Source organism: Schistocerca cancellata, chromosome 4 (assembly GCF_023864275.1).
Source record: "Schistocerca cancellata isolate TAMUIC-IGC-003103 chromosome 4, iqSchCanc2.1, whole genome shotgun sequence".
Classification (NCBI taxonomy): Eukaryota; Metazoa; Arthropoda; class Insecta; order Orthoptera; family Acrididae; genus Schistocerca; species Schistocerca cancellata.
This window is the reverse complement of record NC_064629.1, coordinates 77069386-77089508: the sequence shown is the minus strand read 5'-3', so window position 1 is coordinate 77089508 and position 20123 is coordinate 77069386. Positions and strand designations below refer to the sequence as shown.

The 20123-nt window shown below is 40.3% G+C and overlaps 1 protein-coding gene across 3 annotated transcripts in view; it reads right to left on the bottom strand.

Moving 5' to 3' along the window:
• LOC126184668 (muscle calcium channel subunit alpha-1-like) overlaps positions 1-20123 on the bottom strand; it is a 601154-nt gene that overhangs the window by 95770 nt on the left and 485261 nt on the right. For all 3 annotated transcript variants that reach the window (XM_049927151.1, XM_049927152.1, XM_049927153.1), the window contains exons 29-34: positions 4792-4894; positions 4541-4680; positions 4233-4457; positions 3905-4109; positions 3689-3822; positions 3171-3272 (exon numbers count right to left, since the gene is read on the bottom strand). In XM_049927151.1, coding sequence (XP_049783108.1) covers positions 3171-3272; positions 3689-3822; positions 3905-4109; positions 4233-4457; positions 4541-4680; positions 4792-4894 — 909 coding nt within the window. The remainder of the gene's footprint in view (positions 1-3170; positions 3273-3688; positions 3823-3904; positions 4110-4232; positions 4458-4540; positions 4681-4791; positions 4895-20123) is intronic.

The following is a 20123-nucleotide window of genomic DNA, read 5'->3' as shown; positions in this document are numbered from 1 at the left end:
TTAGCTCCTCTGCACAAACCAGCATCAATTTGTGTTGATAATCTCAAAATTTTAAACATGGCTTTTGATAATATGTTTAGCTTGCTGTTCTCCTATCAACACAAGTGTATGCATGAGATTGCTCTGCATGTTCAATTCTACAATTGTCACAAAAATGCCACAGCAGTCATATTGCACTTGGGTGGCTGAGCTTCACAGCCTCAGTTGTAAGTTGTCACAGCTAAGTCTTGGGAGTCTTATGTGCACACCGTGGTCAGGGATGCCATCATTTGTTCAGTCCTAGATACGAAAGTGTGTCAACGTGTCATTCTGCTTGAAGACCATACATTGGAAGAGGTCTTGAATATAGCACAGTTGTCTGAGGTCTCCCACGCCATTGGCCACCAATTATAGGCTTGTCACCATTGTTGACAGCATGTAGCCCCAGCACATGGAGCTAGTACAATGGAGGACAAGTAAGCCAACCAGGCTGACACAGACAAACACGTCATTGACAACAGGAACAGCAAATGCCACTTCCTTTGTGTCCCTGATTTCATATGACATGAGTGGGTGACCTACGCCATGCAGTGGGCTTCTTACCATAAATGAAAAAGAAACAATGTCACATAGCAGTGATATGTCAAACTCCCCCCCCCCTCTCCCCACAGCCCCGGGCATGAGCCATATGGAACAACATGTCACTGCCATTATGGCCTTGCCCCTTCTGTCTAATCCGTGAGAGTTTGAGGCATTCCTCAGCAAAATGGTTTGGTCTGGAGCTTGTGAGAGCACTTTTGCACAGCTTAAGGATGTACTTCATCCTGGGCCATGTCTTGCAACATTTTAACCTGACAAGCATTTGGGCTTGTGCACAGATGTGTCTGAGTAAGGGGTGGGGGCCATCCTGGCCCATCACCACTCAAATGGTTCTGAACCACCGATTGCCTTTTTGTCAAAAACACTAAACTCGGCTCCACAAAATTATTCTCAGGTGGAAAAAGAGCTATTGCTATTGTCTATTCCCTCAAAAAATCAAAAATTTTGCGTGTTCTTGTACGAAGCAAAATTTCATATAATTACTGACCATAAGGTCTTGGCTTCCCTGTTTAGCCCATGAGCATCCTTACCAGACAAAGCTGCTCATCATTTTCAGCATTGGGCTCTTTACTTGTCCCAGTACAATTACGAGATCCATTTTTGTCTCAAGTCACAATATGTGAATGTACATGCTGTGTCCCTACTCCTCATGAACCCTGACTCCTTATTTGATCAGGAGGAACTGCTTTGCTTTCAACTGCATACAGAAATGAGGAACACGGTGGATGGCTTCTCCATCACCAGTTGCTGTGTTGCCTCTGTTGTGGCAATAGATCCAGTGATCTGGCACGTCATAGGCACGATATGTCAGGGGTTGCCTGACCATCTGTTTGGCCAGGCATCGGACCCACTTCGGAGTTATTATGCATTGTGCCACCACCTCTCAGATGGCAGTATTCTCCTGTCAGTGGTAGAGTGCACTCTCCATGTCGTGGTTCCAGCAGCTCAGCAGGAGGACGTCCTCCACTTATTACATCAGGGTCATTGGGAGGGGGGGTCTTCTGCACAAAACTGTTGGTGCACCACCATGTGTTTTTGTTTGGCATTGATCAGGAGGTGGAACACCTTGTAGTGGCCTGCCCTGCCACAAGTGTTTGGGTTAGCAGGTGCACTGTTTTTTTGCCATGACCGGGCTCTATAAAGCCTCGGGAAAGAGTCCACATTGATTTTGCTGGTCCTTTTATACAAAATTTGTAGTTATTTGCAACTGATGCTTCTTCTCACTTTCCTCACATCGTCTGTCGTCCATCTGCGATAGCAGACAGGATTGTCAGATCCTGTTGAAGTATTCTTTTTTGAGACAATGGTCCTCTTGCCGGTTAAAGCAACATGGATGGTGATGCCTGGTCCTTCCCCCTGCAAGGAGTCTAGCAACCCACCAGTCACTACACCTTCTGCCAGTGGACCTGAGTTGGGCCACTACTGCAAGCACAGTGCATGCTGACATTCAAATGGCAGGCCCACAGCTATCTGAGGCAGCCACCACTGACTGCCATCACCTGCTCCACTGTGCACATGCAACACTACAGTAGTGACATGTGATGGGAATGGCATATTTACGAGAATGTGCACAGGCACGAAAACGTGGGGCTGTGTAAGGATGCTGTATGCAGTGCTTACCCCACATCACTGATGCCAGGCCACTTAGTTCTCCCACAGTATAAAAAGGCCACAATCCGACCCCTCCTGAAGTGTACAGCTGTGGTCTGGGGATTTACAGCAGAGATCAACCTACACTGACTTCAGGCCATTCAAAACAAAGCACTGAATCTCGATCTCCACCTCCCACGAGACTTCCCCTCGGAGGAACTTCGTATAGTAGCTGATACACTACCTCTACAAAGATGGTTCCAGGAAGCTGCCAAGACTTTCTACGAGAAAGAGGAGCAGTCACAGAATGTACTGATTTGAGAACTTGGCCATCATCCTCACTGGCTACCATTGACATAGTTGCGACTGCAACGATGGTGACACAACATAGAATATTCGTAAAGTTTCAGTGCAAAACGTTAAGTGATCCCAAAGCCTTTTGCTAAGAAGAGCAATACAACTTCTGGAAGAATCAACAGAAAGGTGCTATTCAAGACATTCATTAAACAATGGAGGCACAGAAATGTGTCCCAAGAATTATGCATGAGGTCCAGGCCCTCTCCTGTTAATGTTTTCGAGATGAGTAACTATCTGCACTGTACTCTTGTTATTGTCACTCCGTGACTAATTGAACTGTATCTCCTTTACAGCCATGTGTTTTCCTTGTGTTTTAGTTAGAACAATTCTTTGGTGTACTGTGCTGCAATGATTAAACATCCCAACTACTAAGATGAGCAGATGATTTTAGATGAAACTTTCAATCATGATACATTTTTTCCCACAATCCAATTTTGATGAAATGAAGCCTATACATTGCCCCAAACTGTACTCAAGTTACCTGTGCAAACCTGATTAGTATTCATCTAGTAGTTTTGGAGATAAGGATGGTCAAACTTAAAAAGACAATGATTTTACAGTTTTATTATCAATATATATAGATGAATGTTCTTGAAATGATTAATGACAAAATGCTTCTGATGAAAAAACTGTTTGATACATACCCTGTGCATGGGTTCTGGATTGTCATCTATAAGTTCTTCCAAATTTCCAGATATGGCACGTTTCAACTCAGGACCAGCATCGTGCAGTGTCCGAAGACCTGCCTGAAAGCATTAGTGAATTATTTCACACCTTGAAATTATTATAATCAGCTCTAATGGAGCACCAATGACTCAAAGTTTTGTTTTAAGACCTTCACAAGGAAATCAGAAAATTCTACACTATTTTCTTTCCTTTTATGTTTAACAGAATCCTACAATCAAATTCTACATTTACATAAACTGATCTTCTGTACATTTACTTGAAAGTATTCTTCCTCTTCATTATATTGATACATTATCTCCTGATTTTTGAAAGAATTTCAATTAAGATGTGTTTCAGGGTTTCACAGTCTAGCTATTATATGGTGGTACTGCCCAAAGAAAATGAACAATTAACTGTACAGGCCAGTCACTGTTTCATCTAGCAAAGCAGGAACTCGAAGCATAAATTCTACCACAGAGAAAAATAAAATGTTTACCTGCAAAGTAACTGTGTTATGAGATTCCTTATCACCATCTTTCAGTTCTTGTTCTTTCCTTTTCTTAAAACGTCGGAAATAATCTTGAATGAGGAATGTTGCATAGAATTTTCCCACAGTTACTTCATCTTCCACTGCAAATATGAAATTGATTCTATTAATATTGTTATAAAACATTTTTATTTTATTTTCATGATTGACTTACTAAGCACTTACCTCCTGGTGGTGGCACTACTTGATCTAATAGTTTGGGGCTTGTTCTTTTCCAAATTTTCTTTATCACTGCTCTAAGCTCAGCGTTGGCATCATCTATATTTCCTTCCGTTTTTATTCTCAGTGACGTTCGGACAACAGCAAACAATGTAGCATTAAACAGAACAGTGCCATCACTATTTAGTGGCATGTTCATGGAAACCAATCTCTGGAGAGCAATGGCACAAAAAAATTAAAAAGTGGTGTAGTAATAGCATGATAAATGACAAAGTATTAAAAACTGATTCATACAAAATTAACAAGCTTCTATGTACGTGCATAAATTTACTACCTTGCAGGCTACTCTATGCGGACACAGTTTTCCAAACCCCAAGGGTGGTGATATTTTTCTAAGTAATGTAACAACATCCAAATGCTTGATTCGACCCTTTGCATCTGGATCATATTCACTCCACAAGCGTATAAATTCATCCAGATGATGAGGTCCCAGAATGGACCAGTCTCTTGTCAAATAGTCAAAATTGTCCATAATAACAGCAACAAACAAGTTTATTATCTGAAAACAATTTTACAGCAAATTTTACACAAAAGTTTACAAAGTTTTAATTTTCATACATGCAGTACTTGATTAATACTTACCAGAAATGAACAGAGAACATAAAATGATATAAAATATGGAAATGCCATATCGGATCCACATGTGTTTCCTTTCTCATCTGATTTAATATCACACTTCACATTTGCTGAACATGCTAACATAACTTCTTGCCAAGCTTCACCTACAAAACCAACAGAAAAGATCTGCATGATGACTCATGATGAATAACTTTTTCATTATTTATTTCAATAGCGTAATCAAACAATTTCATACAATTTAATGTTGTAATTACCTGTTGCAGATCGAAATAAAACTAATACAGCTTGAGGGAAGGTCTGGAAATTGTTATTGCGGTGGATTTCCGTGTCTGAGTCAAGTGCTATCTTTCCAAATAACTGAGGATAAAAAAGAAATAAATAATTAGCAGCCTAGTTAATCAATATAATAGGGTGGTTTTACAGTATTTTACTTGCTGATTTAATGTCTTCCTCCCCCCCCCCCCCCCCCTCAAAGAAGGAAAATATGTCCTCTAACTTTCTAGTGTTAAAATTTTTAAACTCCACTAATGAAATTTCAGTCATGTCAAAATTTAAAATATCAAAAAAGTGCACATGTCATCACCACCACCACCACCACCACCACCACCACCACCATCACATGGCCCATTGCCATTGGTTGAACATATATTTTAACATCTTCTTTATAAATAATATCAAATTACTAGAAATATTCACTATATGATAGCAACTGAAGGAAGAAGCTTTTTAATAGTTCTAATACAGTATATCTTAGTGGTATACTATGTACTCTTCACAGCCTCATTAGCTATACATTGATGTTGTGAGGCCACTCAGCAAATTTCACTATAGGAAAAGGAAGTTATAATAACAAGGAAGAAACTTGATTACTACAACATATCTTCATCTAGTTAGGAGTAATGACAGTCTTCAGTTAATTGCTTTCAACTGCCTTAATTATGAAAAGGAAAACCTGAAAATCTTTCTTATGAGGCCTGAAATTCACAGTTACAGCACTAAGAAAAAGAACAACATAATAGCAAACTGAATTCACCATGGAGTCCTGTGTCACTGTGTGGCACAGCTCATACAGCAGCTGTGAGCTCCAATTGGCTGGCAGAATAGCATGTGGTGCTACAAGAGAGCAAAGCAAATGATTGTGGTTTTGACAGCTCTGCCTAGCAGGGTTTCAAAGTAACATTTCTGGGATACTACATCCCCCTCCCCCACCACACAAAAATGGATATGTATGTTTGGAAGCATCTCGGATGATGTTTCAGAAGGTGGACCAGTGGTATGGTGGATATCACAGCATTTAGGGCCACCAGCTGGTGTGAGGAACTGGGAATTTCTGGTACTATGCTGGCAATGTACACATTGTTGGCTGAGCTCCATCTCCATGTCTGTGTCCAAAGACATTGGTGCTTGTTTTTGTGGAAGCAAGTTATTATTGGGAGATTGTGGTTCTGGCAATGACGGGCTTTCTATTTCACAGTATACCACTGGTGGTGTGCAGTTGATATGTGTGGGTGGAGTTGGTTTGTATGACAGCACTCCAAATCCTTCAGTGTGTTGGTTGATGTGATGTGCCACCCACAGCTGTTAACCACTGTTGCTTGTGTCCACATGTCTTTTACTCCTAATGTACATGCCCTACTGCTGTTTTTGGTGGGTATCATCCTGAGTGCTTAATCCAGGATTCCTGGTGTACAGGGCCAGCAGGAGGAGGAGTGTCTGTGGTTGCCTACCATGGAGCAGCTCTGCCTGGCTATGATCTCAGATGTACGTGGTCCTGTACATGCTCAGGAACAGTATGAGCACTGGCTATGGCAGAGGGAGTTCCCACTGCTTGCAACATTTGCTGCTTAAATGACTACACCATACACTCTGCTTTGCCATTGGAGGATAAGTGAAATGATGGACTAAGAAGATAGTTTACACTGCCTGATGTGTAGAATTGGCTGAAAGCTGCTGCTGTGAATTGGGGCCCTCAGTCTGGCACTACAGTTCAGGGAGCCCCTTCATTGGCTAGAATCTGAACCAGCACATTTATTATGGACTTTGTTGGGGTTGTTGCCATGCTTATAATGTATGGATATTTGGAGTAGGTGTCCACAACTATCAGCCCCATGTAGTCCAGTAATGGGCCTACAAAGTTCAAATGCTTTCCCAATGTTCAAGTGGGGGTGGGTCAAGAGGAAATGTGAGGCACTAGCTGAACAGCTGCACAGAATGGTTTCCATGTTCAAGTCTGGCTAGTTAGTCATTTCACTGTCACTTTCATCCATAACATTCCCCAGAGCCCAAAATGATGTATTCAGAAAATCTGTGGCCACAGGATGGCCAGGATGATGACATGATGTGTATGTGTCTCAGCTCTATTATGAAGACATAATTTTGACTGATAACAGGAGTAGAAGTGGGGACCAGGTCTGGAGTTCTTAATTTACATTTTTTTTAAATCTATGTGGACCACTCACAGAGCAAATAATGCATGTCTTGTCATAAGATTAGATCACGGGACATGTCTGAAATGATTTGTGCAACTGTTACGAGAAAATTTTCCAAGGTGTTAGTCCTTTATGCATCTATGTGGACGCATGACATTTCCTGTAGGTTAAAGGTCAAGTCTGGTTCTGTGAGAAGACAAGATAGTGTGCCACATTTTTGTGTTGTGCTTAATTGTACAGTTGTAGGAGCTAAGGAAAAGTGCCTAAAGCCAGAAGCAGAGTGTTATTTTTTCTGGAAGACTGGAATGTGGACTGAATAACATTGCCAGCAGTTTTTGATCAATGATGAAAGTGAACTTTTCCTTGAATACATGATCTTGGAATTCCTTAATTGCAAATACAATTGCTAACACCTTTTCAATCTGTGAGTAGATCTTTTGTCCAGGTGCCAGCATCCTTGAAGCATAGGTGATTGGTTGTTTAGTACCATCATCATTCCCATGTGCCAGCACTGCAGCAGTGCCATGTGGAGTGTCACCCACAGGCAGAACAAATGGACATGGTTGTGAAAATGGTGTAAGGCAGGATGTTGAGTGCAGCATACACTTTAACTATATGAAGGCATGCTCATATGCAGCTTTCCATCTATATCAAACACCTTTGTTTGAACAGCTGGCTTAGTCATTGCATGATATGGGCCACTTGTTGCAGGAACTTTGAACAATGATTCACCTTTCCCAAAAAAGCTTGCAGATTTTGTAAGTTTTGGTGGTGGGGTTGGGAGTCGACAGCTGCTATGCTGCAATCAGTGTGCTGGATCCTTTCATTGTTTAACAAGTGCCCAAGGTACTCTAGTTGCTCCTCGAAAAACCACATTTGTCCAAACAGTATTTTAGCCCTGTGCCACATAATGTAGTTAACAGGGCACAATGGTTCCACAGATGTTCCTGATGCATAGTGCCCAGCTGTCTACAAAGTTAGTACTGCTGGGAATGGAGATGGTTAACCGTCCCAGTGGGTTTCTGGAAGACTGCAGAAGCGCAAGATATCCCAAAAGGCACATGCTTCTTTGAGGTTTGTTAGAAAAGTATCCATTTTTTTTCTTTTTTTCCAAACACTTAATGGGCTTGAATCTAGTGCACCTTCATGAGCCAACCTTGAAACTTTGTGCACATGCATGAATTTTTTCCTGCCTGTTGATAGCGTCAGTTGCAGGTAAACAGCAGATGAGTGAGGTAATGTGTAATGCTTGCATTGGTTTTTTATTGCAAGGGAAATGATGGAACAACTGGAGCAGTGCTACTTCATCAAATTTTGCCAGAAACTGGGTGACAGTCAGGTGGAAACCATTCAGAAGATTCAGATGGCTTTTGGTGACAATGCTATGGACATCACATAGATTAAGTAGTGGTACAACTGATTTAATGATGGCTGCACATTGATGGAGAGCAAGCCATGCTCCAGTTGGCCATCAACATGCCAATATGATCAGGTCGTTGGCAAAGTGAATGCTGTGGTGATGTGGGACCATCTTGTGACAATCGGAGAAACTGCAGAAGAGGTCAGCACCAGCACTTTTTGGCACATTCCATTATGACCAAAGATTTGGCCATGAAGAGTGTCGGTGAAATTTGTGCCAAAGTTTCTGATGTATAAGCAAAAGCAATTTTGTGTTGAAGTCTCAAAGGACATGCTGGACTCCACAAACAGTGACTCCAACTTCATGAGCACCATAATCACTGGTGACGAGTCCTGGGTGTACAGGTTTGACCCAGAAACCAAATCCCAGTCATCACAGTAGAAGCAATCCTCATCTTAAGGACCAAAGAAGCCCCGACATGTGCACAGCAATGTCAAACTGATTCTGACTGCTTTCTTTGACTACTGTGGTGTTGTACATCATGAGTATGCACCACAGGGTCAAACAATCATCAAAGGGTACTACTGTGATGTCCTCCATTTTCTACATGATGCTGTGGGGTGCAAGAGACCGGACTTGCAGTCAACAGGAAACTGGTGCCTCCATCACAACAATGTTCCAGCACATTCCTTGTACTAGGTTCAGACTTTCTTGGTGAAAAACCACATTTCTATGCCTCAACAGGCTCCTTACTCTCTTGATATGGCCCATTATGACTTCTGGCTGTTCCCCAAACAAAAGAGGTCATTGAAAAAACGTGATTTCTGACAAGAGAGGGCACAATTGCAGCAATGACTGCTGAGCTAAATTCTATTCTGAAACAGGCTTTTTTGGCATGCTTACAACAATGGTGGCACAGCAGTGAGACATGCATGGAGTCCCAAGGGAACTACTTTGTGAGTGATTAGGTGTCCAACACCCCAAGAAAGCCAATTTCGAAAGGTCAGATACTTTTCTAACAGATCTTGTCTTTGTACAAGCCAAAGGGTGTGCTGGTAACTATGACGTTTTGCGACTCCTCACCCAGCAGTGTTTGTAAATAAGTGGTGGCAAGGTGCATCTTAGAAAAATATTCTCCTCCAACAAGCTTTGTGGGGTGGTCTTCTGTACGTGGTATAAAACAGGTTTCTACTTGTGTCTGGGGATTGGTTGTTTATTTAAAGTCCCTGCATAGTGCTACAGAGGCTCTGGGATTCTTGATCACTACCACAGGCATGATCCAAGCACTTGTTTTAACTGGTTCATTCACCCCAGTCCCATAGATTTGATCAAGTTCCTACTCAACTCTTGTTCATAAGGATACTGAAATGGGTTGTGCTCTGCAGGAAGGAGGCATTGCATCTGGTTGCAATCAGATATGAGCCTGGAAATCTGTGATGCACCCCAGGCCAAGTTAAAATGTAGGTCTGAACGTGGCACAGGGACCATCTGGTTCCTGGAAGGGAACTCTGTCAGAGCTGATCTGAGCTCCATCAGTGATGGAGAAACCAAACAATGTGAAGGCATCCAAATTGAAAATGTTTCTGGCTAAGTGACTATTGAAAACAAATAGTGTTATCAGCCATGTGACCACCTTCTAGGCTGTGGTGGTTGTGAACTGATGCTACTGGCAACTTTAACTATCAATGACTGCAGCAATTGTGAACTGATGCCACAGGGGAGGTGAACTGCCACCTTACATTACGATGTACAGGAAGGTGGGGCTAAGTCTGGCAAATGAAGATGAGCATACATCTGGAGATTTAACAAAGAAACTGTAGCCCCCTGTGAATACCTGGAAACAGACATCTTTTATGTTAGTTGTGACACTCACTAATAGCTTGTTAGTGAAATTATTGCCTGGAGGAACTACTGTCTAAGTTCATGCACCGTCCTGTGATGCGTGCAGGGAACTGAATCTGGTCATCTTGATAGTTTGTGGCAAATTGTTCAGAGATGTCCATCTTTCTTAAAAGGGATACTGTGTGCCCAGTGATCTGAACGCACTGCGTTGCTGTGCTATGAAGCAGTCTGGGGACACTGGAAGTTCCTGCTGCACATGCCAGAGAAGTATGACTGGCAGTTATGACACCACTGATACATCTGATATTGACACGAGCTGTGTTGCATGCAGTGTTTAGTTGCAGTTAGTGATGCTGGCTGGCATGCAATGGGGCACCAGTTTAAATGAAATCACTAGGAAACATATGTTGTTTAGTACTCATTATTTTTAGAAACTTCTCAAAACTTTATATGTTTGTAATGTTCGCATAGCCTGGAAAATTTGATGTTTGTATAAATAGCAGCACTCACCGTCTAGGAGACAGTTCTGCCCTGTCTCTACACTGGTGTCCATAATAAATGTGCTTTCAGTGCTAAGGGTTGTACTTCACTGATGACCCTACTTTTTGATATGGACTTCATCATCTTTCACACACGAGGCTGATTCATGGTAATGTCATGTACTTCAAAACATTTAAATTAGTATGGTGCCAATTAGGCAATTTAAAAGCCATTGTCTTCATGGATAGGCACCAGAATACAAGCAGTACATCACTTATAATGTCCATATATTGAGGAGACCAATGGATTCCAAATCATCAGTAAGTAAGCTACACATCACACACATCCATCAGTGTTTTCTGGAGACAATGGTCAAGCCCAACAAAATGGCTGAAAGAATTCAACCAAGTCACCAAATACAACAGGTTGGATCATATGATGTGTTTGGCAATGTGTAATTTTCCTTGGATGGCACAGCTCAGCAATAGTTTGAGTATAACGAAGAGAGGTTAAAAAGTGGGGCAAATTCCAAGCTGAAAAAAAAATGTTCATCAGCAGCAAGTCTACATAGTCGAGGAACAACTGAAGAGCAGGTCCCACTGTCATAGGGAAAGGGAAATGACACACACTTACATGCAGAATGTTTTGGCCCAATGGCACATTGTCAATCCGAATGTAACAGAAGTTGACAAAGTCTCACTTTTGATGACAGGAATGGCAGAAGACACAGACCAAGTTCTTCTGGTAAAGGATGCCAGAACAACAGAGGAATTCATCAAGAGAAATATCTGACCAAGTACACAAGAGATAGCCAGTCCCATACATCATGGGGTAACACACCACCAGTTGAATGCACCGTGAAGAATGTGGCCAACTCAGACTTACGTCACAGCCATCAACAGAAAGCCCAGTATCCTACCAACACAGGTACAAACAACTCCTCAACCTCATGTATAACACTCCAGAGAAGGACTGCCATTTGGAAGTTGGAGAACAACATGCCAGTATTTTCTACTGTGGGTGCCCTCAACATGTTGTAACCTACAAGAGAGGAAGACTAATATTTGAAAACTACTGCACCTCCAGATATCAAGTAACACTTTATTTATACTCACACCAGTCAACTGCACATCACTATAGTCAACCGGGGGACAAAGCCCATCATTGTACACAGATGAGCTCACTCCCCAACTCACTGCAACTGTTCTCCGTTGGCATATGGTATTACCAGCCACTCACCTAGCTGCTAAATTCAAGAAACCATCAGTGGAGATGAGGCTGCTATAGATGAAAATCCCCCATTGATGACAGTTAGCAGGTATCTTACCAATGTCATTATCGACGGCCAATCAGTCCAACTGCTATGTGACTCAGAGGCTTCTTTTTCTGTAACATCAAATACTTACTGCCACCAGTCTAAGAAGACTATTTGCCATGATAAAAAGTAATAGTACTGAAGATAACAAATGGGAAATGGGAAATATGGCCAGATGATGGGAAGATGTATAACAAGAATAATTATCAATGAAAGAACACAGCCTTTAGAACCTATCATTTTAACACAATGTAGTCATAATGTTATTCTCAGATGGGACTTCTTGAAGGCACCACAAGCAGTCATGGACTGTGCAAGATCAGTGCACCAGACTCATAAAGCTATTCAAAAAGCACACATAAGCAAGATTGCTTTGGGCAGTTGTCTGCTGTTGAAGACATTTTTATCCCACCATCATCAATGAGATGAGTTTCAGTCATCAATCTAGATGCTCATTTACACTATTAAACTTTTGTCAGATGCAAAAAGCTACTCACACTTACAAAATAAATCTACATATCAGCAATGGTCATAAGCACTGCAGGTGGTCAAGGAGAACTTTCATCAATAATTTTGACATGCAGCCACAACTCATCCCCAGAGGTATTGGTAAATGTTAGCCATTCTGTACCAATTTTTGGATGCTTTTAAAACTGGAATGGAGAAAAGACAGGGCAAGCAGCCCAAAGTAAAACGCCAAATCAACACTGGGAATCATCCAAAATTTTCACAGCACTTGTATAGAACATTGCTGACTGAATAACAAGAAGTGGAAAAGGAGGAAGAGGAGAAGACGTTGCAATATGACAACACTTCAGTGAGTGCTTGGTCGTATTCTCTGGTCTTTGTGAAGAAGACAGGTGGCACATGGTTTTTCTGCAGTGACTACTGATGAGTAAACAAAATTACAAAAAAGATGTCTACCCAATTCTGTGCATTGATGACACTCTAGACTGCTTGAAATGTACATGGTATTTCTCAACTATGGACATGCAGACATGCTACTAGCAAGCTGAAGTTGATGAGGCTCACCAGGAAAAGGTTGCATCTGTGAGTTCAAAGTTATACTTTTTACACTATGTAACACTATAGATACCTTTGTGTGTATGATGGACAATCTGCTTCAGCACCTGGAATATTTGATGTTTGTATAAATGGCAGCACACTCCGTCTAGTAGACAGTTCTGCCCTGTCTGTACACTGGTTTCCCTCATAAATGTGGTTACAGTGCTAAATGTTGTACTTCATTGATGACCTACTTTTGTATAGGGACTCCGTTGTGCTTAAGATGTGAGACTGATTGGTGAAGGCGCCAGGTACTTCAAAACATTTACATATCCATGATGCCAATTAGGTAACATAAAAGCCACTGCCTACATGGACAGGCACCAGAATACAAGCAGTACATCATTCCTAAGGTCTGTGTATTCAGGAGACCAATGGATTCCACATCAGCAGTAAGTCAGCTACACATCACACATCCATCAGTGTTTTCCAGAGACACTGGTCAGGATGTGACTTGCAAAATACAAAAGGTGGAATCACATAATGTGTTTCACAATGTGTACTTTTACTTTGATGGCACAGCTCAGCAGTGGTTTGTGAATAATGAAGTGGAGTTTGACAGCTGGGACAAATTCCAAGCTGAAATGATGAAAACATTTGGTTTTAATCAGCAGTAAGTCTGCAGAGTCAAAGAACAATTGAAGAACATGTCCCAGTGTCATAGGGAAATGACACAGTCTTACATACAGAATGTTTTGGCCACATGCCACATTGTCAATCTGAATAAACCAGAAGCTGACTATTTCCCACAGTTTGATGATAGGAGTCACAGAAGAGTTCTTCACAGAGAAGTTTCTCTGGTAAAGAATATCAGAACAACAAAGGAATTCACCAAGTGGTGGCAAGTCATTGAGGAAATGCAATACAAAATAATCAGATGAAATAAGTACGACCAACCCCTGAATGTGGTCACTATGGCAGTTACGGAATACTGCAAAAACCCCACCCATTCTAAATGTCAGGTAGTGGCAGAAGAGCGGTTCATAGCAGCCACAAATATCTGACCAAGTACAAAAGATATAGCCAGTCCCATACATCAAGTAGTAATATAGAATGATAAAAAGAGGTGTATTGATCTTGAGCGCCAATCTCTACCATCAGTTGAATGCACCATGAACAGCGGTTGGTAAAGTTGGACTTACATCACAGCTTACATGGATGACATGTCACTGTTATATAGATGACACTATCATTTTTTCAGACAGATTTGCAGAACATCCAATTCATGTGATAACTGTGTTTAACTATATTCATACTGCAGACCTCTGCCTGAATCTGAAAAAAGTCTCTCTTGTTGTACAAGAAATAAAAATCTTGGCCATGGTGTCCATCACAATGTGAAAAAAATAAGAGCAGGCACAGATTTTCTGACTCCTTGGCACATTTGTGATGTGAGAAGTTTTCTCGCATGTACTCATGCTACCAGTGATTCAAGAAGGGTTTCTATACTGAGACACATTCCTTGCAAGAACTACTGCAGGGAGGCGCCAAATTTTCCTGGAATGAAGCACAAGACAGATCTTTTGTTGTTCTTTAGGAGGTGCTGAAATCTCCAGTTCTAGCACTGTGTGACAAAATTCCAAGACAGAACTTCACACTGACACTAGAAATTATGGGGTAGATGCAGTTTTAGTGCAAATTCATGAATGTGTTGGAAAGTTGATAGCTGGTGCTTCCAGAGTATTCCGCAAGTCCAAGATGAAGTACTCTACAACCAAGAAGGAATGCCTTGCAGTTGTTTTGAACGTCAACAAGTTTGGGAAATATTTATTTGGCAAACAATTCACATTTGTGACAGACCACCATTCTCTATGCTGACCGATTAGCCTGAAGGGTCCACTGGGTCAGCTGGCATAATGGGCATGAGTACAGTGTCGCAGTCCTAGCAGCCCACTTCTGAATTTCTTCGATGTCTTCCTTTAATCTGACCTGAGGTGGAGCCCAAACACTTGAGCAGTACTCAACAATAGGTCACCTTAGCATTCTATATGCAGTCTCCTTTACAAATGAACCATACTTTCCCAAATTTCTCCCAATGAACCAAAGTCAACAATTCGTCTTCCCTACCATGATCCTCATGTTCCATTTTATATCATTTTGCATTTTTATGTGTACATATTTACATGATGTGACTGTATCAAGGAGGACACTACTAACACTGTATTCAAACATGGTGGGTTTGTTTTTCCCACTCATCTGAATTAACTTACATTTATCTATATTTAGAGATAGCTGCCATTCATCATACCAACTAGAAACATTGTCAAAGTTGTCTTGTATTCTCTAACAGTCACTCAGCAATGACACCTTCCCATACACCACCGCATCATCAGCAAACAGACGTAGATTTCTGCCCACACTGTCTGTCAGATCATTTATAAATACATAGAATAACAGCAGTCCTATTATACGCCATGGGGCAACTCCTAACAATACCATTGTCTCTGATGGGCATTCGCCACCCATGACAACATACTGGGTTCTATTATGTAAAAAGTTTTTAAGCTGCTCACATATCTGGGAACATACTCCATATTCTCATACCTTCATTAACAGTCTGCATCATATTAAATACTTCTCAGAAATCTAGAAATATGGGATCTGTCTGTTGCCCTTCATCTGTAGTTTGCAGGATTAGTGTGAGAGAAGGGCAAGCTCAGTTTTGTAAGAGTGATGCTTTCTAAAACCATGCTGATTTGTGGACAGAAGCTTCCCAGTCTCAAGGAAATTTATTATATTCAAAGTAATAATATGTTCAAGAATTCTGCAGTGAATCAATGTTAAGGATATAGGCCTGTAACTCTGTGTGTCTCTTCTTTTACCCTTTTTATATACAAGGGTCACTTGTGCTTTTTTACTGTCACTTGGGGGACTTTGCACTGAGTGAGAGATTCATAATAAATGCAACGTTGGTAAGAGGCCAGTGCCACAGAGACAATAGATTTGTATGATTCTCCTGTGTGAAAAATTCCTTAAAAACGAAATTTAAAACTTCAGCTTTCATTTTGCTGTCTTCAAGACTAGTCAATGAGTGAATGGATGGAAACCTTAGACCTGCTTAGTGATTTTGTTATAGGACCAGAATTTTCTTTGGTTCTCAACTGGATCTTTTGCTGAGGTATAATGATGGTAGTTATTGTGGGGATTTCAATGTTGATTCCCTGAAAGAGTGTAATAGGAAGAATGACCTTGTAGTATTGCTCAGTTCTTTCAATTTGAGCTCCGTCATCGATTTTCCTAATCGGATAACAAAGAACAGCAGTACATTGATAGATAACTTTTTTATAGACCAAGATAAGTTTAAGGACATAAATGTTTATCCTGTTGAGAATGGTCTTTCAGATCATGGTGCACAGCTAGTTACAGTACATGACATAGCTCCATGCAGTATATCAAATCAGACTTTCAAAGCAGTGCGTTCAATTAACAATATAAACATTGCAAACTTTAGGGAAAGCTTACAGCAGTTAGACTGGGATGAAGTGTATAAGGAACCCGATGCAAACTTCAAATATAACTTATTTCATGATACATTTTTAAGGGTCAGAATGAGATTTTCACTCTGCAGCGGAGTGTGCGCTGATATGAAACTTCCTGGCAGATTAAAACTAAGCCATGTCTCCACAGTATCCTTTCTTTCAGGAGTGCTAGTTCTGCAAGTTTCGCAGGAGAGCTTCTGTAAAGTTTGGAAGGTAGGAGACGAGATACTGGCAGAAGTAAAGCTGTGAGACCGGGCGTGAGTCGTGCTTCGGTAGCTCAGTTGGTAGAGCACTTGCCCGCGAAAGGCAAAGGTCCCGAGTTCGAGTCTCGGTTGGGCACACAGTTTTAATCTGCCAGGAAGTTTCATTTTTAAGGGTATTTGAAAATTGTTTTCACAAGAAAATAGTTAAACACAATTCCAAGAAAACATATAAAAACCCTTGGCTAACTAAAGGAATAAGAATATCTTGCAACCGTAAAAGAGAACTGTATCTAACAGCAAGAGGGAGTACTGACCTCGAAATTGTTCAATATTATAAAAACTATTGTGCAGTACTAAGAAAAGTTATTAAAAAGTCCAGAAGCATGTGTATCATGTCTGAGATCAGTAACTCTGATAATAAAATTAAAGCAATTTTGAATATTATTGAAAGGGAAACAGAGCAACCACGATCACAGGAAGACTTTAGTGCCATAAAACTGAATGACAAGTGTATTAACAAACAATCAGAAATTGAAAACATTTTCAATAATCATTTTTTAAATGTTGTGGAGAAAATAGGATCTAGATCTTCACTAGAAGAGGCAAGGCTACTGATAGAAGAGGCCATACCTGTGCAGTTTGAAACAACTGTAATTCCACCAAGCTCTCCCTCTGAAATCAGTAAAATAATAAACTCACTGAAAAGTAAAAGCTCTTACGGAATTGATGGCATTTCCAGCAAGGTACTTAAAGCTTGTTCCCCACAGATAAGTAGGATTCTCAGCCACATATGTAATAGCTCTTTGGAGCAGGGTGTTTTTCCTGATAGACGGAAACATGCCATTGTAAAACCATTGCATAAGAAGGGGGATACGTCAGATGTCAACAACTACCACCCAACCTCTCTTCTGACAGCTCTATCAAATTTTTTTGAGAAAGTAATGTATTCAAGAGTAGCCTCCTGTATTTGTAAAAATAAAGTACTAACAAAATGTCAGTTTGGTTTTCAGAAAGGCTTTGCAGCCAAAAATGCTATATACTCTTTCACTGATCAATTATTAAATGCTCTGAATAACTGGACATCACCCATTGGTATTTTTTGTGATCTCTCAAAGGCCTTTGATTGTGTAAATCATGGAATTCTTTTAGATGAGCTAAATCATTATGGTTTGAGGGGGGCAGTGCACAAATGGTTTAATTCATACTTAACTGGAAGAATGCAGAAAGTTGAAATAAGTGGTTCATGTAATGTTAAAACAACAGCTGATTCCTCAAACTGGGGGGCTATCAAGTACGGGGTCACACAGGGTTCGGTCTTAGGTCCTTTACTGTTCTTGATATACATTAATGACTTACTATTCCACATTGACGAAGATGCAAAGTTAGTTCTTTTCGCTGATGATACAAGTATAGTAATAACATCCAAAAACCAAGAACTAAGTGATGTAATTGTAAATGATGTTTTTCACAAAATTATTAAGTGGTTCTCAGCAAATGGACTCTCTTTAAATTTTGATAAAACACGGTATATACAGTTCTGTACAGTAAATGGCACAACTCCAGTAATAAATATAGACTTTGAACAGAAGTCTGTAGCTAAGGTAGAATTTTCAAAATGTTTAGGTGTGTCCATTGATGAGAGATTAAACTGGAAGCAACACACTGATGGTCTGCTGAAACGTCTGAGTTCAGCTACGTATGCTATAAAGGTTATTGCAAATTTTGGTGATAAGAATCTCAGTAAATTAGCTTACTATGCCTACTTTCATTCACTGCTTTCATGTGGCATCATATTCTGGGGTAATTCATCGTTGAGTAGAAAAGTATTCATTGCTCAAAAATGTGTAATCAGAATAATCGCTGGAGCCCACACACGGTCATCCTGCAGACATCTATTTAAGGATCTAGGGATCCTCACAGTAACCTCACAGTATATATATTCACTTATGAAATTTGTTGTTAATAATCCAACACAGTTCAAAAGTAATAGCAGTGTGCATAGCTATAACACCAGGAGAAAGGATGATCTTCACTATGCCGGGTTAAATCTGACTTTGGCACAGAAAGGGGTAAATTATGCTGCCACAAAAGTCTTTGGTCACCTACCAAACAGCATCAAAAGCCTGACAGATAGCCAACTAACGTTTAAAAATAAATTAAAAGAATTTCTAGATGACAACTCCTTCTATTCATTGGCTGAATTTTTAGATATAAATTAAGGGAAAAAAAAACAACTTAAACATTAGTATCATGCAATATTTTGTGTTATGTAATATCTTGTACAGACATCTTTTATTAACCTGGCCATCAATATCATTACGAAGTGTCATATTAATGATCTATGGAACAAGTATTAATCTAATCTAATCTAATCTTCGCACATTGATCTCTTTATAGATGCATAAATCTCTACTAAACTTCACCTGTTGTCATTTGTACATTCTCTTTTGGACCATGAGTGCTACAGCCTTTGCTTCCTCAGCATTTTCTGAATTTTGCTGCTAAGCCACAGTGGGTGTTTTCTCTCCTTAATCCACTTATTAGGCACACACTTCTCCAGAAAATGATTTACAATCCATTTAAACTTTACCCATACTTCTCCTACACCCATCATACTGGAACTAAATGATGTCTCTTATTCATTGTTTATGTGAGATGTTAAAAACTGCTTACTTGTTCTTTCTAGCAGAAAAACTCTCCTAGCCTTCTTGGATGATTACTAATTTTAGTAAGAACAGTCACTATGATCGATAAGGTCTGACCTGTTTGTAGCTGCAAAGTCTAAATTATTTCCTCTGTGTGTGGACTGTCAAATTAGATACTCAAGAGAGTTTTAGGAAATAGTGTTCAAAAACACTTTGCAAGATGGTCTGTCTTTATCCACAGCAATGAATCCATAGACATCTCAGTCTATACTCACTAAGTTAAAGACACCTCCAACTAATGTTACATGACCTGGCTATTTACATGATACTGACAGCAGATTTTCTTTGATTGATGCCATAACTGTCACAGTGGTCTTGGGTGGCTGGTAAAAACATCAAACAATTAACTCAATTTCACCTGTACCTGTTATATGCAACCAGATAACTTCATCGTCACACTCAATTAAGACCTCAGTAGACACAATATTTTTGTCAACTGCTATGAACACTACTGTTCCTATGGTGTACAACCTGTCTTTCTGATATACATTCCATAACTTGCTTAAATATCTCAGTGCTTTCTACTTTGTGTTTCAGCCAGCTCTTGGTCTCAAAAATAATTTGAGCATGAGAACTTTCCTGCAATTCTGGACTCGATACTGCAGGTCCAGAAATCTGTAGCCAAGTCTGTCACAGAGTTGATGTAGAATTTGGTCAAGACCCTCCACTCAGCTACAAATTAAAGGGCCTTGATCAACTCTGGGAATA